This window comes from Semicossyphus pulcher, unplaced genomic scaffold (assembly GCF_022749685.1).
Source record: "Semicossyphus pulcher isolate SPU_LCO1_2020_fin unplaced genomic scaffold, fSemPul1.0.p SCAF_22, whole genome shotgun sequence".
In the NCBI taxonomy this organism is placed as follows: Eukaryota; Metazoa; Chordata; class Actinopteri; order Labriformes; family Labridae; genus Semicossyphus; species Semicossyphus pulcher.
The window spans coordinates 20414620-20432515 of NW_027211696.1; the positions used below are offsets into that span (position 1 = coordinate 20414620).

General features: G+C 44.4%; 2 protein-coding genes across 2 annotated transcripts in view; both read right to left on the reverse strand.

The window, feature by feature from the left end:
- LOC138602417 (unconventional myosin-XVIIIb-like) overlaps window positions 1-7682 on the reverse strand; it is a 53251-nt gene extending 45569 nt beyond the window's left edge. Inside the window, exons 1-2 of the mRNA XM_069673891.1 lie at window positions 7606-7682; window positions 1087-1111 (exon numbers count right to left, since the gene is read on the reverse strand). Coding sequence (XP_069529992.1) covers window positions 1087-1111; window positions 7606-7682 — 102 coding nt within the window. The remainder of the gene's footprint in view (window positions 1-1086; window positions 1112-7605) is intronic.
- The window catches only part of grk3 (G protein-coupled receptor kinase 3), a 63863-nt gene continuing 53229 nt past the window's right edge, over window positions 7263-17896 (reverse strand). Inside the window, exons 15-21 of the mRNA XM_069673838.1 lie at window positions 15561-15661; window positions 15140-15206; window positions 13454-13549; window positions 10063-10225; window positions 9839-9975; window positions 8577-8690; window positions 7263-8467 (exon numbers count right to left, since the gene is read on the reverse strand). Of these exons, the coding sequence (XP_069529939.1) occupies window positions 8306-8467; window positions 8577-8690; window positions 9839-9975; window positions 10063-10225; window positions 13454-13549; window positions 15140-15206; window positions 15561-15661 (840 nt within the window). The 3' untranslated portion in view covers window positions 7263-8305. The remainder of the gene's footprint in view (window positions 8468-8576; window positions 8691-9838; window positions 9976-10062; window positions 10226-13453; window positions 13550-15139; window positions 15207-15560; window positions 15662-17896) is intronic.

Here is a 17896-nt window from a genome sequence, read left to right on the forward strand (position 1 = left end):
GATTTTTTTTTGTCACACACAGTAACACAATTAAACTAACCGATTAAGGCAGCGGTAGACCTGCAACTTCTGTGTTCTGGGGGGTAAAATCACAGTTTTTGTCAATGGAGTCTGGTGTGTCTGCAGAGAGCGATGTAACGTCTGTGTGTGGTTAAAACAATCATCTTCCTCTGTAACAAAAAGGTCTATCTCTGTAGGGATCCTTTCTGTCATGTTGTCACACACTTAGAATAACAATCTGAGCCTGTCAGTGGAAACAACAAGAACTTTTAGTGGACGACCTTTGATGCCTGTAAGATTACCATTAGAATCTGTTTCACAACTGTGAGCTGAAGCAATCTACCGGTGCCATTTTATATATTTTTTATACATTTTACTTAAAAATAAGTAGAAATATAGTCCAGGTTTAAAAGTACAGAAAGTTTCCCATTAACTGGACTGAACCCAACAAACTGTAGCTGATCACAGCCTTTGATCCGTCATCGATCCGTGTCTATTTCTTTGATTCTCGTGTTTCACTCCAGTATTTTCAGCTTCCTCAGCTCATCACGGGAGACGTTAACAGATATAAAAGCACACATTTGTGCCTCAGTCTAACCCCAGTTTGGTTAACCAAATTTAGTCTGGATCACACAGTGTGAAACCCCAGCCTCTGCCTGTGAGCGCCACATTAGGCGTCTGGTTGTTTTTGTCCCTGTAAACAGGTCGACAGGACGAGGCCCTCATCCTGTAAGGACAAACACCGACTTTTAAATGATTCCTGCTTAGAAATGTAACCTCATACAGCAGGTTTTACTTAAGTTATTACACTTAGGGTGGCATCTTACACCTGAATAGCTCCTGAATGACTCACAGTACTGTTTTTATAACCCCAGAAACGACCTTTCACAATTAATTACTGAACAAATCCTAAAAAGCAGTGTTCCCGTGAAGAGCACATGTTATATTCTGTCTGAATCCAATGTCACCGAACCTCTCAGGCCCCGTCAGGCCCTCGGCTCTAATCACCTATAAATAAAACCAGCAGATTATCATTATCTCTGCACACCGGGCGCTAACACACACACAGAACACACAGCAGCGTACCTGCAGAAACGTGGCAAAGAACCGGCTTAAAGATCCAGAAGGTTAATGAAAAATCCTGAGAGTCCGGCCGTCACACAAACACCACCACAGGCACACACACAGGCTGCAGCAGGACAGTCAGAAATAGAGTGACACACACACACGGTGATAAGCAACACGGCCGGGCCGACAGACGAGTCCGCTATAAATATCTGCAGGGGGGAGGCCGAGGGGAGGACGGGGGGCAAGACCCTGTTTGGAGAAGAAAAGGTGAGACCGAACAAGAGGAAGAGGAGGGAGAGAAGTTATAAAATATCTTTAATCAATCATTTAACTTGTTCATCATGTTACAAAGAGCTGCTTTCTGAAGGTGTTTGTATGCAGAGGTGAGGGGGGGGCAGGGTGTTAATGGACGCCGGCTGTCCCGTCAGAGGACAAGAGCGCACATGTGCAGATCTGCAACGCATCAGCTGTCCAGTTTGATTGACAGCTGCAGCTGGGGGAGAGAGGTGAGGAGGAGGAGGAGGAGGAGAGGGAGGAGGAGGAGCCTCCTGGTTTCTATGAGGAAGAAGGAAAACAGAAACAACAGCTGAGAGAAAAACACGTCTGAAAAAGACATAAAGAGCTTTTTTACAGCGGCACATCGGGACTGCTGGATCTCCTGTCACTCACCGAACACGTTTTATTTTAGTCAAAGCTTCTTTGAATGAAAACATTTGAAGTGTATCTGTCCCTTTCAGTGTTTCATGCAGTGTGTTTTTCATCTGAATCATTTGCACCATTTTAAGAGGAAGAAATGCAGAAAGAATTTAACTTGTTTATTTGTATTATCTCTGTGTTGTAATCGTGTGTAAAGTACTTTGTGCACTGATTGGTCAGAGCTGATATGTAAATAAAGTTTGATTGATAAAATGATGTTAGCCACTTTATGCTATATTTGTGCAGCTTCTTGTTCCATCTACAACTTTGCTTCAGGCTGAACCATCTGAGTGATTCCTATGAATCTGGTCTTTAGATGACTGTCCTTTACTTCAATCTTTTTATGACACTTTCTACTTGTAGTTAATACAGACGTGTAAAAGTAGCCAGGAGGTTTTTATATTAACAACTTTATATACGACACATTAAAAACAGAGTCTAAGAAGAGCTTTGACAGACAAAGCAAAAGTCTTTAAAGAAAGAAACTCAAACAATTAGACCAAGCAAAGCAGGAAGACGAATGGACAGTTAAGTTAAAGTTAAATCAAAAAGTGACTGATCGATTGATCGATTGATATCTAATGCAACATTTTAATGTGTCCAATACTTTGATTTATGAACAAAATACCTGCAAATCTACTGACATCCTCATCAACCTCAGCTGTTCTGTGTTTAGTGTCGATGAAACATGTCAGTAAACATGGACCGAGTGTGTCCAAAGCTGTTCTCCTCCTGAGCAGGTTTAAACTATGTTCACGAGGAAAAGTGACAAAATAAAGATATTATGCTGTTAATGCAAAAGTTAACATGTTAAACATTACATTAAAATAGAACATTAACATAAAAGGGTGTTTTCCAGAACGATCTAAGAAGACGCTCACCTCTTCACTTACAGTGTGAGAAGGAGGAGCAGCTGAAGCTCAGGATGGGGACGTCTCTGCTGGAGGTTGTGTTGCTGAGTTGACCTTTGAACTGTTCTGCTCAGGCTGAACAACAGGACAAAAACTTCATCTGCAGACGGGCCGACATCTGGAATATTCCAGGAAATATCCAAACAAGCTACAAGTTCCTCCTGCTGCCTGAAAGTTCTGTCACAACAGGGAGTAAACTCGTCATGTATGGAAGCCCATCTCAGCCAACACAGAACTAATACTGTGATATGCAGAGACCTTGTTCCACTCTTTAATCCAAAAGTTTCAGTTTAAATCAATTTGTTGTTAAAACACCAGTGCAGATAAAAAGGGCACGGTGCTTTGTTTAAACTCATGTATGGAAGCGCATTTCAGCCAACACAGAACTAATATGAAGTCAAGAGTTAAACATAAAAGCCCTCACAGGAGCCAAGAATTATTATTGCAAGATAATAGAAAGATATAACAAAGAAACAGGTTGTTTCCAACTTCTCAAAATAACGACCTCATTACTTTGCAATCAGCTCATTTTTACTAAAACATTGTTCATTGTTCAGACCAGTTCAGATCAATGATTCGCAACGAGACTGGATGCAACTGCCAAAAGAATCCCAACTGATGGTAAACGTTCTGAAACTGGGCCGCTCACATCAACGCAACGCACACAGACACAGCTGACCGTCTCCATAGCAACGACGCACTGACATAACCCACTACTTCTGCATTAATACTATAACCTTAGTATTAGCCAAAGGTTATATGAATTATCTAGCTGGATTTCTGTTATGGTTATAAAAAGAAGTGGTTGACAGTGACAGTGACATGCTCACAGTGTTACAGCTGTAACAGACCGAGAGTTAGCAAAGAGAGGATCTGGAGCCGTCTGGAGACAGGGTGCTTACGCCATTTAATGCTGTTTCCTGATTGGCTGAAGTGAAATAATGACATCATTCTTCTTCAACTTCACGCAACGGCTTCAGACGCTCTGCAACTAACCAGCTCACACCGCTGCGGTTTTCTCTGCAACATCCTGAAACTGTTTTGCTGCGTTGCGAATCATCGATCTGAACTGGGCTTAACGTGGAACACTGATTTAACCTATTTTGTGCACAAATCTTTTGCATCTACTTTTTGCACATGCACACGTATACACACCTGTTTGTGTAACTATACATCTTCATTATAAATACAAGTGAGTTTTCCTTTTTACTTGTTCTTTTATTCTTTATACCTTCTTGTTATCATTTTGTTTTATTGGAATTAAAAATACTTTATTATACATTTTTCTGCATGTGTAACAAATGCATTCTTTTAGCACAATCCTGTGTTGACAAACATGACCAAAAAGCCCTTTTTCCTTTCATTTAAAAGACACAGTATTATTAAAACATCAGCACATATTTCAAATATTTTTTCTGTATTTTAAAGATGATTTCTTTTGGCCTTTTATGCCTTTATTTAGAGAGAGAGAGAGAGAGAGAGAGAGAGAGAGAGAGAGAGAGAGAGAGAGAGAGAGAGAGAGAGAGAGAGAGAGAGAGAGAGAGAGAGAGTTAGAAACAGGGGAAAACATCCCTGCAAAGGGCCGAGGTTGGGAGAGAACCGGGCTTCTGTTGTGAGGGCGGGGCCTCTGTATGTGGGACATGTGATTAGCCACTGAGCTAAACCAGCGCTCCACATGTTCAAACTGCACCGGTCCAGTTTTTTAACCCGTTTGAATGAAAGCACAGTGACAGCAGGCGACACGGAAAAAGGATTTTTATTCATGAACTGTTTTTACAAGCAGTCCAACACGCAACTTCCTACCTGTCTCATAAACAAAAAAATCATTGAAATAAAATAAATTTAATAATAATCATTGAATAATATTATCAATTATATATCAGTATTATCATAACCTCAATGGCAATAATAACCCAAAGCCAGTAGTATTTGTGTTTGTCTGTGGCGTATGAAAAATAAAACAAACAGAGTTTCTGATGGTGTAAACTGGAGGAGTTTCTACAGCGAGCTCTCCGCTGAGCGCTCACACACGCCGAGGGGAGGCGGAGCGAGAGAGCGCCCCCCTCGCGCGCAATAAATATGAAAGAGCAAAGAGTCCTGTATTCAAACAAAAATAATCATCTGGAACTCGCAGGTACAATATCTAAAGTCTTTATGTGCAAGATTTGAGCTGAAGTCTTCACCACAAACAATTATAGTCACATCGAGACCCCCGACCTCCCCGAACAACTGTTTTCTACATTAAATCTTTTAAATAAACCTAGAGCATTTCCTCATTTCATATACACATATATTTATATATACTTTGAATTTTTTTCCTATATGCCATCCTTTTAAATTGTTGTGTGTTGAGCGTGTTTCTGAGCTGTGAAAAAAAAAGAGTCAAATGAAAAGTCCACTGCATGAACGTACAGAATGAAGCGCACGTATGCTCACACACACTCACAGCACATACATACAGTGTGAGAGGAAACTTTTAGCCACGAGTAGAGAGAGTAGAGCCGGGTGGTGTGTGTGTGTCCAGAGTCCCTGATGGCAACGCACACACACAAACACACACCTTCTTCTTCTTCTTCTTCTTCGGTTTGGTCACAGTTTTGTACCCTTCAAAAAGACGCCGCCACATCATCACCGCAAAGTTTGTGTGAGCTGGAGTCGGCGGGTCAAAGAATTCAGAAAAAGGAGGCTTCCCGTTGGTTCCTCTCCGTCAGCAACAGTTATTTGGCACATTGAACAACTATTAAGTAACACATTGGGCTAAAAAGGTGCAACAACATAAGTTTCAATGAAAACAATAAAAACCATTTTGGTTTACAAAAATAAAAGACACCTTGAGAGGTGACAACATTTCTCTATAAGACGATAATATCTCCCCCTGACTGCTTAAAGGCTACAAAGAAAATAATAATCCATCACAATGCACCCCGAATCAATCCCCTTTATCCTACTGCAGCTCGCACATCACAGCTCTGGAAATGCATGGACATCACAGACGAGGACAGTTACTGCATGAGAAACAAAAACCCTGAAATTAAAGATTTAAACGCCCCGTCCTCCCGCAGCTCCTCCGCCGCGTGCTCCTCTACACCACGATTGTGCGCGTTTCTGCCCTTCAGTTAAATCAATGATTCAATAAACCGTAAAAAGCCCCGATTAAAACAAAAGCTTCACCTCGTCTGAACTGTGTCACATTTAAGAAAATAAAAGACTAAAAATCGTAGCGATACTTGGAGGAGAACTCCGCCCTGAAACACTGACGCTGTTTTACTCCTTCCTGCAGATAACTGGGCGACCTGATGGGAAATGTTTATGTGTCAAAGCTGGTAGTTTATGATTATTCTATCAATCAAACATGTGGATTTGTTTGTAACCAAGCTATAACTGTTTCTTTCACCTGCAGCTCTGGATGCTCATTTATCCTCGAATATGGAGATTGAACCGTGAGACATGTTTCCCAAAAGCTCATGAAGGACACCTTCGATTAGAGATTGCAGTCGTGCATTAGTGGCGTCAGCACGTTGGCTTCAGAGAACTGCACTGGCAACTTGCAAAAAGCATTAGAAACATACATGTTTTGATTTAGAGCAGAGAGGACTGAAGGTGACTGACAGTCTTTTACGTTCATCTTCATGAGCGTAATTTAATCAGCAGAATAAAGGTGGATTTGATTCGATGCGTGTGCAAATCTAGACAGGCGCAGGACTCTGCTTTGGCTCTTAATAAAGACCAAAAACCTTGAATGCTACGCTAACCATTAGAGCTGCAACACCCGTCAATGATCAAAGAACGGATACTTTTCGGATCACAGTAGATTCATCTTTTAGTTCCATTTTTTGCAGGTGGCAGCCTCTCAAACGTGAGGATTCGACACCTTACTATAACGGGCATTTTAACCATATTATGAATGGATTCATCTTCTGAACCGTCAGAGTGATCAATAAGAAAAGTAATAACTTGTTGCAGCTCTACTCAGCTTTTTCAATGAGTGTGCAACTTACTTGTTTTTTCCTGGGAAACCTTCACTTGCTTTTTGACGCTTTTCTGCTCCTCTTCCTAACTCGACATTCAACCTGCCTCTGACTGTTCTCTGAAGGCTCTCCAAGGGCATTCTGGGAAATGCAGGCCAACTCAACCTGCACAGAACTACATGTAGACGAGGCAGGTTGCAGAATGAGTGCATAAACATTTGTAACCTCTCATGGCGACAGAAAAGCAACTGAAATGCCTGAAACATCAGACAGATGGTCTGTTTGACGTGTTTGTTTGTTGGATTTTTGTGGGATGTTTCCTTTAATCAATTCTCCTCCTTCCTCCCTCACAGCTGACTGCCTGCCTGACTGATGCTGTAAACCTCTGGGGATGATTGTGATCGAGCAGGATGATGAAGTTGAAAGCTGCGAGGCGACGACACGAACATACGAGCGAGCACAGAGCGACTTTTGGCCCCTAAAGAAACTCAAACTGACACAGTCCGACTGAGGTAACGCAGCGCTGTGAGTGATTGAAAGCTGTCACACTCCTCCTCCTCCTCCTCCCCCCACCATTAAAACCACCACCACCCACCCTGCCTCCCCCTCCTCCCCCAGACAGATCCACAAACAGTCAGACAGAGAAGTCCCCGATAATGCAAACACGTCGGACTAAAACACTGGAGATGCACAGAGAAAGGGTTTCTTATATACACTCACCCCCCTCCCTCCCTCTCTTCCTCCCCCCTCCTCCATCTCTTTCTCCAGTCTTCATGGTTCCCATAGCAACCGGCTGCTGTTTTCATCAGCCAATGGAATCTCAGTCTCTATGGGAACTGGCTGTACAAGAGCCAATGAGGGCGAGTCTGTGGTTTCTTGTACTTCCTGTTTGTCTGCATTGGAATGATCAACCACCAGCACCTCCACAAAACACCCCCCACCCACACACACAAACACCCAACGTATCCAGGTATTCAGGGGCGATCTGCCACCGAGCGGGTCCTCCTGTGTGCTTCAGGTGACTCAAGTAAATATCCATGTTGGCACTTTATGCACTTCAATAACAGAGGGAGGGGTGAGGAGAGGGAGGGGGGGAGAACAAGTCCAGCAGCTTCTTCTTCATTTGTTTTTCCTCCCCCTCTTCGCTGATTCCTCGTCTCATCACCTCCGAGAGAGAAGAGAGGATCGGGGCGTTAGCTCTGCGAGTCCGTCAGGCTGCTGCGGGTCCTGGTTCAGAGCGGGGTGGTGGTCCGAGGGGGGAGTCACAGGGGGAGAGAGGGAGGGAGGGAGGGGGGACAGAGAGAGACAGGGACGTCACATTCATGCAGAGGTTTCTTCACATGCTGAGTCCTCCCCGAATGTTTCTCGTCTTCCTCTCGGCAAACTGGCGAGGTCCCATGGCAAAAAAAACTATATGATTGGTCATCGTGTCGATCTGTGTGTGCGTGCGTGTGTGTGTGTGCGTGTGTGTGTGTAAGAGGCTGGTGGTCACACTGCGAGGCGTCAGTCGTGGGCAGGTGGGAGGGGAGTTGTCAAACGTCCTGCAGCTGATGAGGGAGGGAGGAGGTGGGGTGCAGTGTGTGTATGTGTGTGTGTGTGTGTGTAGAGGTGTGTATGTGTGTGTATATATTTGTACATATATAAGTGTGTATGTGTTTGTATTCACAGGCCGTTGCTATTGCGGTGTGTGAGGGGAGGTTTGGAGAGCTCCACCACCGCGGCCCGGCCCTTCCCGATGACTTTGGGGGCGCGGCGCAGGAGCTTCTGAGCTTCTGTGAACGCCTCGGTCAGCTCTTTCTTCCACTGCACGAACTCCGGGTCGCTCTGCACACACACACACACACACGCACACACGGACACATGAGAAAATAAAGAGATCAGCTGTTTGTGTTTATCTCGTACACAAGAGTCAGACGTGGAGCGGTGGTCGTACCTCACACTGCAGCACAAACTGCTTCCCTCCTTTGATGCGCAGCAGGATGCACTTCTTGTCTTTAATCTGCGTTTCCTCCACCGTCACGATCTGCTCCATCGTCAGCAGGTTTTGCTGCGAGGTAAGTCGACAAAAATGAGCAGAGAGAAGAAGAAAACAGAGAATGATGCATCACTGCCTCAAAGATGACTTCCCATCGACTTAACGACAATCACTGCGGAGCTGCAGAGGTCAGACTTGGACAGAATAAGTTGTGGCTGTGTGAACTGTGGATTAATCCGCCACTGAAAATAGTCCTCAACAGATGCACTATTTCCTTTAATAAAAACCACAGTGAGCAGCTGTGAGGAAAGTACTGAGCCTTGTTTTGAAAGACTTCAGCAGCAACCAATGAGCTGAGAGCCGAGAGACACAGACAGGAAGTCAGACGATATTGAGAGACAGACTAACACTGTGTAAATAAGAAAAACAAACAATAACAGCAAATGTTTGGATGTTTATCTTTGGATGGAGATGCTGAGTTATGACTCTTAAAGAACAAGAAAACAGCTGGTACTTCCTGCACTTGAACGCCTCTCAGTGTAGCTCTTTCTGCTGCTTGTCTTTAGCCCCAGACTCACCAAGCTAACATCAAAGAACTGGTTGGAATGCGGCCTGTCGCTTCATGTTGCCTGTGTCTGTGCAGAAAGTTGCACTTGAACGCACCGTAAAGACTACAGTAGAAGGGGAACTAGGATGTTCGTTCTGCCCTGTGTGAGAGGAAATAACCCTCCACACCAGCAGGGGGTGGTAGTCTGTATTTGTCATTCACAGGAAGAACCAGGGCTGCAGATAAACAGACTATTATTCTAAAGCAGCTGGTGCTGTTTGCAGCAGGAGAAAGGTTGGTGCTAATGGTGCAGGACACAGAGAGCAGACTGTCTGGCTGGTGTGAAGGGCCCTTAAAGAAGCAACTTGAGGAGGAGGCACAGACTGGAGCAGCAGCACTACTGAGCCTGAAGCAGGGAGGAGATCTACAGCTCTACTCTGAGGACACAGCAGGGACCTGGACCTGGTGTTAACACTCACCCCGTCTCTCTTTTTAAAATGTTTAAGCCACGACTCCTTCACGCAGTGTGGCGTCAGGACAGACAGACAGACAGACAGACAGACGGCGTTCATGCACAGACAGACAGATGAACAGCACAGACGGACATGAAAGTGACACACATGAACGCTGAGAGGAACGTGATGTAAGCGTGTGTGCTGGGAGGTAAACTCACCCGTGTGTCGCCCTCCCCCCTCCACTCCACGCGGTTGGGGAACAGGTAGAAGTATCTGCGCTGCCACTGTGTGAGGAACGGGTTCCCCAGCTTCAGCATGTAGCCGTGCATTATGCAGTCCTTCCCCAGCGCGTAGTCTGCACCGGACACAGGCAGGGTTAGAGCATCTGTCTGCATGTTCTGCAGTAATAATAATAATGTGTAATGCTAACAGTCATCTTTACCCTCCTCGTGGCCAAGCTGCTTGTTCTTGGCCCTCTTGCGAGCTTCGTTCTTGTCCGTGTCCGAGTTGACGGCCTCGTAAACCGTCTCTGCCACCTCCTGCTGCCAGCGCTCCGATATGACCAGGGGGAAGTTCTTGTACAGCTCCTGGTCGCTGTCCAGAAGCTGCAGGGACACAGACGGGGAGAGAGAGGGACATTTCAGAAGGACTCCATTCAATTTTAGTTTGACAGACACTCCAAAAGCGTACGTGTCTGTGTGAATAGTTTGTTTGCAAATGACTGGACAGGAGAGCAGAAGATAGGGGAGGAGAGAGTGAAGCGATGCGTCAGCCACTTTCAAAACCAAAGTCCTGATTCCTTTTTACAGTCGTTCTGTTGTTCTGTTAATTTAATTTACAGACTGAAAACTGACACCACATTAATCCTGCACTTTCACTTGTTTGAGGTATTTAGTTTTCTTCAGTTAATCAGATATCGTGATTGATTGATTCATAGGCTTCCTGTGTGTAGTGTAGGATAGCAGCGGCTGGACGATATCATGGGATTACGATGTACCATATTTACAAATCTTGACGGTATGAATTTCAATCAAATCCAGGTGCTCATTTTCCTATTAAACTGATGCAGATATCATGTGCAGGTGGTGAGTTGTAATGCACAGCATGTGCCAGCAGACGTCAGGCTCCTGCTGGAGGAACGGGTGAAGCGCAGAGCTGAGAAAGATAAACGAATAATACAGGTTTTACGCAGCACTTATAATGGCCAGCATGCCGACAGCTGATGACTTAAACTAAAGGCTACTTTGCAATTGGAGGATGGCTCTGGGGAGTTACAGCGGGAGCGCGCCCTGGAAACTCGAGACGGGCACGTGCAGTGACCCGGAGAAATCAGCGATCACTGGAGCAGTTATATTCGTGTGTGTGCGTCCTTCAGATCTGCCTGTCGCATAATTTATGTTTCATATAATCCTGTGTTGTTTAGCAAGACCAACAAGTAACTGCTGTAACTAACATGTCAGTGTAACAGCGACTTCCCCCTCCAACCAGCGCTCTGCAGTTTTACAGCACTGTTTTATTTTCTAATACCTTCATATACCTTAAACTCTGGTATTACGGCAAGAAGGTATTACTGTATGAAAAACTGGATGCCGCCCAAGCCTTTAGGATAGACTTCAAGATACTACCTGACCCACTGAAGGCCCCACATGGTCTTACTCTAACCCCTGCATACATTTACAAACTTTTCCCCCTCCAGGCCCCTCAGATCGTTAGCACCCTCCGCAAATGCACAGCCATGACGATGACGATAAACTGACATTTCCTCCAGACTAAGTGCACAGCTCATATAGCCTCTGTGTCCTGTTTAAAAAGAGGTACACCTAGTTAAAGATGATGCACAACAGTCCTGCGATAAAACGTCCCCATCATGAAGACAGGATTGACAGTTTTTGTGCTTTAGAGAGGCGTTGATTGAACGGTATTATCATGCTGGATGCTGTAGTTGGACCACCTCATGTTGGGAACAGATAATAGAAATCACCTCTCAGTATGATGCAATGAAACGTGCACATCCTGCAGTAATCTTCACCTCCTCCCTAACAAACGTGTTATTAGTTCACTTTGAGACAGAAGCGCTCGTTCTGCTCGGTCTGGATGAACGTCGGGGGATCCTCTCACATCACCGTACAGCAGTTATGTAGATTATTGCTGCTGCTGCTAATGACCAGCTCTGTCTGGGGAAATGTAAACATACGCTTTGTCTTTTACTCCTCTGCACCGAGGTGTCAGAGGAGGAATAACTAACTGCAGACACATTAATGTTAATGAAGGAGGGATCTAATGTTGCAGGGAGTTTCTTTAATAACAAAGAATCGATGCTTATCTTCCTATAGCTTCGCCTATAGAGAGTAAATAATGAAAAAGCATCCAAGTGATTCCAGACTGGAACTGCAGCCGCTCTGCACAGAACAATCCCGTTCTTCCACGGCCTTCGAGGCGTCTTTGTGAGACACGCACACAAGAACAAACCAGAACCACCGAGAGCTCGAGGAGCACGACACAGTTCATACAGCTGCATAATAATCAATGTCAGAGTGAGTAATTAGCAGTTAGCATGTAGCGATCAGCCAGAGAGGGGTTTGGATGAGGTTTGCACAGAAAGAAGATTTTTTAAGCTCTCTGTTGTGTATTTATGCCTTTAATAAATATTACACAAGTCAATGAGTTTAATGTTTAAAATGTCTGAACATACTGTATGTTTAAAACGTCCATAAAGGGGCGATAACTACAGATTATTTTCATAATCTATTGACCTAATATTTATTGGTTCAGGGACACGTATGAAGCATGTGAACCGGTGCAAGGCACCAGCATGTGGGACCTCTAACCTGCACCGTCTGTCTGAGATGGACTTGGCTGGTACACGGGTTGGTCGTCACATGTTTTACTCTTGTGTGAATGACTCACGATCAGTACATCTCACAGTGATCATTCCTAAATTAGATGCAAGCTTCAGGTCTTGCTTTGAAATGGGTATCTCCCTTTCATTATGTCAACAGCAAGTTATTGACAGTCAAAGACACTCTGACTCACTGTGACAACCATCCCCATTACAGGGTTAGTTGTCACAGTGTGTCAGAGTGGGTCGGGTTTGTTGTCCCTACGGTTACCAACAAGACGAGGTCAAAACCTGGTATGTGGCTGACCGCATCAGGTCTGTGTGCACTTTCGACAATGTGTTACAAGGACTGTCCTTACGAGGCCGATGACGACGTGTTTGAAAGCAGGTGAGACGTAGGTGAGGACAGCGGACGAGCAGCGGAGGAGCAATCGTACAATACAACACAGTAAAAGAGGAAGCACAAGATCATACATGACGACACAACTGAGCGCTCTTTAAACCGGTTTCAGAGTTTAAAATGATCCCAGTCAGGATCCAGTTTGAGTTCTGCAGGTGCTTCTGATCACCTGAACAGGAAAAGCTGTTTGTCCAGGTGATGATTTACAGAAGAGCTTATAATCCCTGTTAGGAGCTCCATGTGTTCATCAATCGTTTCATTTTTAGTGATTCATTGTTGCTTAAAAACACAAACAAAAAAAGTCTGTTCACTGCTTGTTTTTGAGTCTTCAGATGCAGGAAGGAACTTTATTTATCGTCAGTTACTCAAAGCTTCTTTACTGCGCATGATAAGCTACATGATATATGAGACCTAAATATGATATTTTTAAGGTGCTCATGAGTTTTCTGGACCCCCTCGGTGCGAGCATCCCTGATTCTTGCCGAGTAGGACCCCTGCATCCACAGCGAGGGGTTCTTCCTGCTCTGAAAGCCTCCGCAGTGTAAGAAAGCGGGTAAAAAAAGTGGCTTGTGTTTGAGTGAGAGTCTGCGTTACCTTAATGCCCTTGGTGTCCTCCTCATCAAAAGAGCCGATGTCAAAAGCGTCTGCGGCATTCACCTCTCCCCGGGGAGGGATTAAAGGAGGAGAGTACTACAGACGCAGGAGAGAACACAGAGAGGAGCTTTCAGAGAGGAAGAGCAGAACAACAAGGCGGCTGTCCCGCAGCAGTGTTTCCTAAAGTGATGGGAAATGTAAGTGTACAGGACAGATGACGAGAGGAGCTCCGTCCACTGCTGCTGTAAACAAAGAGCCACGACTCGACCTGATGGGCTGCATGTGGAGATGTATATTCTAACTGTTAATAACCAGCGTTTGACCCTCTCCTACATAGAATCAAAGCTTTGTTTCTTAGACCTTTAATCGGGTCTACCCTCCGTTTAAACGTCTGGTTGGAATAAAAAACAACTCTCTTCTTGTTTCTACAATCAGGAAACGCCTCCTCTCCTCCTCCAGTGAAGAAACGACCTGAAGCTTCTTTAGTTTTTAAGCATGTTTCCTCTTTTCTCCACATTACCCCAAATCATTGCACAATCAACTGAGAGAAACACATGGTTATGTGGCATCACAGGACACGTGTCAGTCATGTTACACACAAGAAGCCAACTTCAATATTTTAGGAATGATGAACTTTAGACTTTAAACGAAAGGAGAAGTTGAGGAGTTGTTCTTCAGAAGTGATAAGATGATGTTTTTGAAGAAAGTTCATTACATTAAAATAAGGCCTGATTTTATGTTCATAAAGTGCCTAACCTTTTTCTTTAAGATTATTTTTTCCCTTTATTAGATCCCGATGATTACACCCTGAATTTCCCTCAAAATCAATGACGTATTTATTGATCTCTCTATCGATAGGACAGTGGATAGAGTTGGAAATGTGAGACTGGGGATGACATGCGGCAGTTGAACCCTGGCCTCCCGAGTCGATGCCTGAGCCTCTATACTTGGGGCGTTTTAACCGTTGAGCTAAACCGGGGCCCCTAAGAACAGTGAATTTCATGGATCAGTCACAAGTATCTGTTTCCATCTGTAAGAACAGCGCTGGTTTTATTTGATTGGTTTTATATTTCTTTAATTCATTCCTTTCATGCCTTCATTGAGGGAGAGAAACAGGGGGAGAGAGAATAAGGATGATGAGTGGGAGTCGAGTCGGGGGCCACCACATCGAGGACTGTGGCCTCTACATGAGATGCCCCGTTATTTGATTTTACCGAACGCAGCAGAACTTCAGATGTTCAAGGCAGAAAATGAAATCTACATTTACACCTACGCCTTGTAAGGCCATTTGTTAGAAGAGAAATCAATGTAAATAAAGGTAAGATAAATGTTGTATATTGAAAGTTACCTGAGTTTTTAACATGAACATGATGTTTACATTAATTACTGTCAGGATTCTATTCACAATAAGTTTCATTAAAGCAGTGTCAACTTCTCAGATGATCTAATATGTATTAATAACAGTATTTAAGAAAACTGTTTGTAAAAGCTTTTAAAGGTTTCAGTCCTCTGGCGACTTCCTCCTGACCGTCAATATGTAAACTGACATGTAATCTGCAGATCCTGAAACAAGCATTCCTCACAAACAAGCACTGTTATCTCTCTGTATGTGTCCATCCCATCAGAGGTGGCCTGCCCTGCTGTTGTCCTGCAGCACAGAGACCAACAGGTGATTGAGTGTCTCACCTTCTGGAGGTAAACCTGCTGCCAGTCGATGCCTTTGAAGAACTGATGCTCCTTCACCTCCGGGGCTCTGCGAGTGTCACAGAGAGAGAGAGGGATAAAAGGGGGAGAGGGTTTCTGTCATTAATGTGTTAAATAACTTCTGCACACTAGGTGGCAGTGTTTGCCACATTACTCCACCTCTGACACACACAGTCCTGCTGCTCAGGCAAACAGCCAGCGCAGACAGAGATCCATCACTCCGCTTCAGTCGTACGACGATGGAATCAGTTATGATCTGTCGGATCAGTGTCCGTCTTTAAACTACACCACACAGTTATTTAATTAGTGAGCACAGCCGACTGATGAACTCATTCACAGCCTGTGGACACAGACTGAACGCCGACATGGGACAGAGGTTAATGTGCGTGTGTGTGCGTCGTACCCTCGGCCCTGACAGCCGAGCCTCTTGGAAACGTCTCTCTGCAGCAGCCCCTCCAGCAGGTCTTTGAGCTCTGCAGTGAAGGAGTCTGGCAGCTCCACATTCTGCAAGAGAGAAAAGGGGGAGGGAGAAAGGGGAGAAACAAGAAGAGAGAGGGGAGGAGGGGGGAGGGAAAGTGAGAATTGGTTCTTTGAAAATAGACTGACATCATTTGCAGCTTTTACACTTGTACAGGGGAAGATGTCTGACACTTAGGGCGAGACAAACGTCCACTCTTTACACCCCTCACTTCCTAAACTGTTGAATAATAGTCGATATGTCCACAAGTTTTCAACACGAAACAAATAAGTGCATGTTTACTCATCCCACTTTTTCTACATCACTGTTTTAATCTCTTATTTCCATAATAGCCCTCCAGCCACAGGAGCCGCACATTACCACGGACTATCAGCACTGTGATATTTGCATCAGAAAGCTGTTTTCAATTGCTCTCATCTTTCTCTAATAAATATACAATAAACAATAATACATAATGTATGAGTGGAGGAGGGGGAGAGAGGCGAGAGTCTTCACTGTGTCTATAAACACTGCGAGAAAAACATGAACAAAGTTGTTCTTCTTTGTCTGACTTCTATTTAGGGTATAATAATGCTTTGCATTTTGGAACCACAGGTCCCATAGTGCATTGGGGGGTGTAAGCAGGAAGTGTAATCCCATTATATTGTTAGCTACAACTTCAGGCCTGTGTTTTAGCCTGTTTTTGTTTATTTTAGCTGCATAAGCAGAAACAGAGAGTAAGCACTGTTACGTTTACATTTTAACAAAGCGGCTTTTTTTTCTCTTTCGTGTTTGCGAGTCTGACGGCTCTCAGAAAGGAAGAGAGCCATAAGATCCGGCTCCCTTCAAAGAGCCGTAATTCCCGACACTAGGTGGGAGGGTGGCGGCTGCACTCGCGATCATGGGGGCGCATGTCCGTGACGAAGCGTTAGTTAGATTATAGCGCTATCGTCTGGGTAAAATACCGTAACACAATAAAATTGCTTTGTTGTTGTAATTGCTAAATTACACAAATAAACTGCATTTTATACTGGTATATCCGTCGCCCCGGTATACAGGACGCAGCCCACTTTTTAGATGAAGAAAAAAAGTGTCTTATACAGCGAATATTACGGTAAATGATGCCTTCCTCTCAGCTGTTGACTCTTGAAGTGGTTTAATAGATTGTCTCTGTTTCCCAGTGTATGCGTGTGAAGTTTATATTTGTGTGTGTGTGTGTGTGTGCGTGTGTGTACCTCTGTACATGAACGTGTGTTTGATGTATAATCTGTATTATAACTGCTATTATCATAAGAGTTACAGAGCACACCTTAGATCCCTAGTGTAAATTTGTGTACACAGGAGGTTGTGGTGGCACTTTTTTGTTGATTTAATTACATTTATTTATTCATGTTTAGTTCTGAGGTGGTTTTCTGTTCTCTTTACTGTATATTTTGTTCCCCTTTTGATTCCTGTCACTCATCTATTTGTGTTGCTAATGTTGAAAAACTTAAAACAAAAGTTTGATCACAGAAAAAAAAAGTCTTGGAACAAGTTCCCGGGTCCTTTAGGATTTGGATGCGTCACTTTGGACCCGTGAAGCCTCCAAAAGTCAGCTCCGCCCCTCTTTCTCTCTCGCTGACGTTTTACGTTTGTCAGCTGCTCCGCGGAGACGTTTCAGAGAGCAGGAGGGACATTTATCGGGATCTGCTCTCTTCCTGTCTTGGCTCCTCATCCTCGGCCTTCTCTCTGCGCTCTGCTTCGATCGTGTTTATGTAATGAGACCATTCATCATGTTTGATAAACACTAAGACATATAGAGCAGTATTTTTAGCCTGGTCGGGCCGGAGTCGCAGCCGATCTCCCTCTCGCACACACATACACACCAGCAGACAAGGATTAAAGGGATAAACCAGATTAAGTGGCTGGATTAAAATCATAATCTGGATTTATTGTGATATGGAAGATCATACTTTCTGTGTTTAGAGGTCCTGCTCTGCTAAATAGCGCCTGTGTTTGTGTGTAAATGTGTGTGTGTGTGTGTGTGTGTGTGTGTGTGTGTGTGTGTGTGTGTGTGTGGGAGGGAGCAGCAGCCCTTCTCGTCCTGACAGAACACATAAACGGACTCGCAGATTTGGACGAGTTCCTCCGTGACGGACAACTGCTGCTGCCGCCGGCGAGCGAGAAGATTCCGTCCACAGTTTGTCATCGTGAACTCGTCTGTGCTCAAACACAACACGTCGCCTTCACAGAGCGACCGGGCTCAGATGTGAGAACGGAGGGAAGAGAAAGTGTGGGCGAGA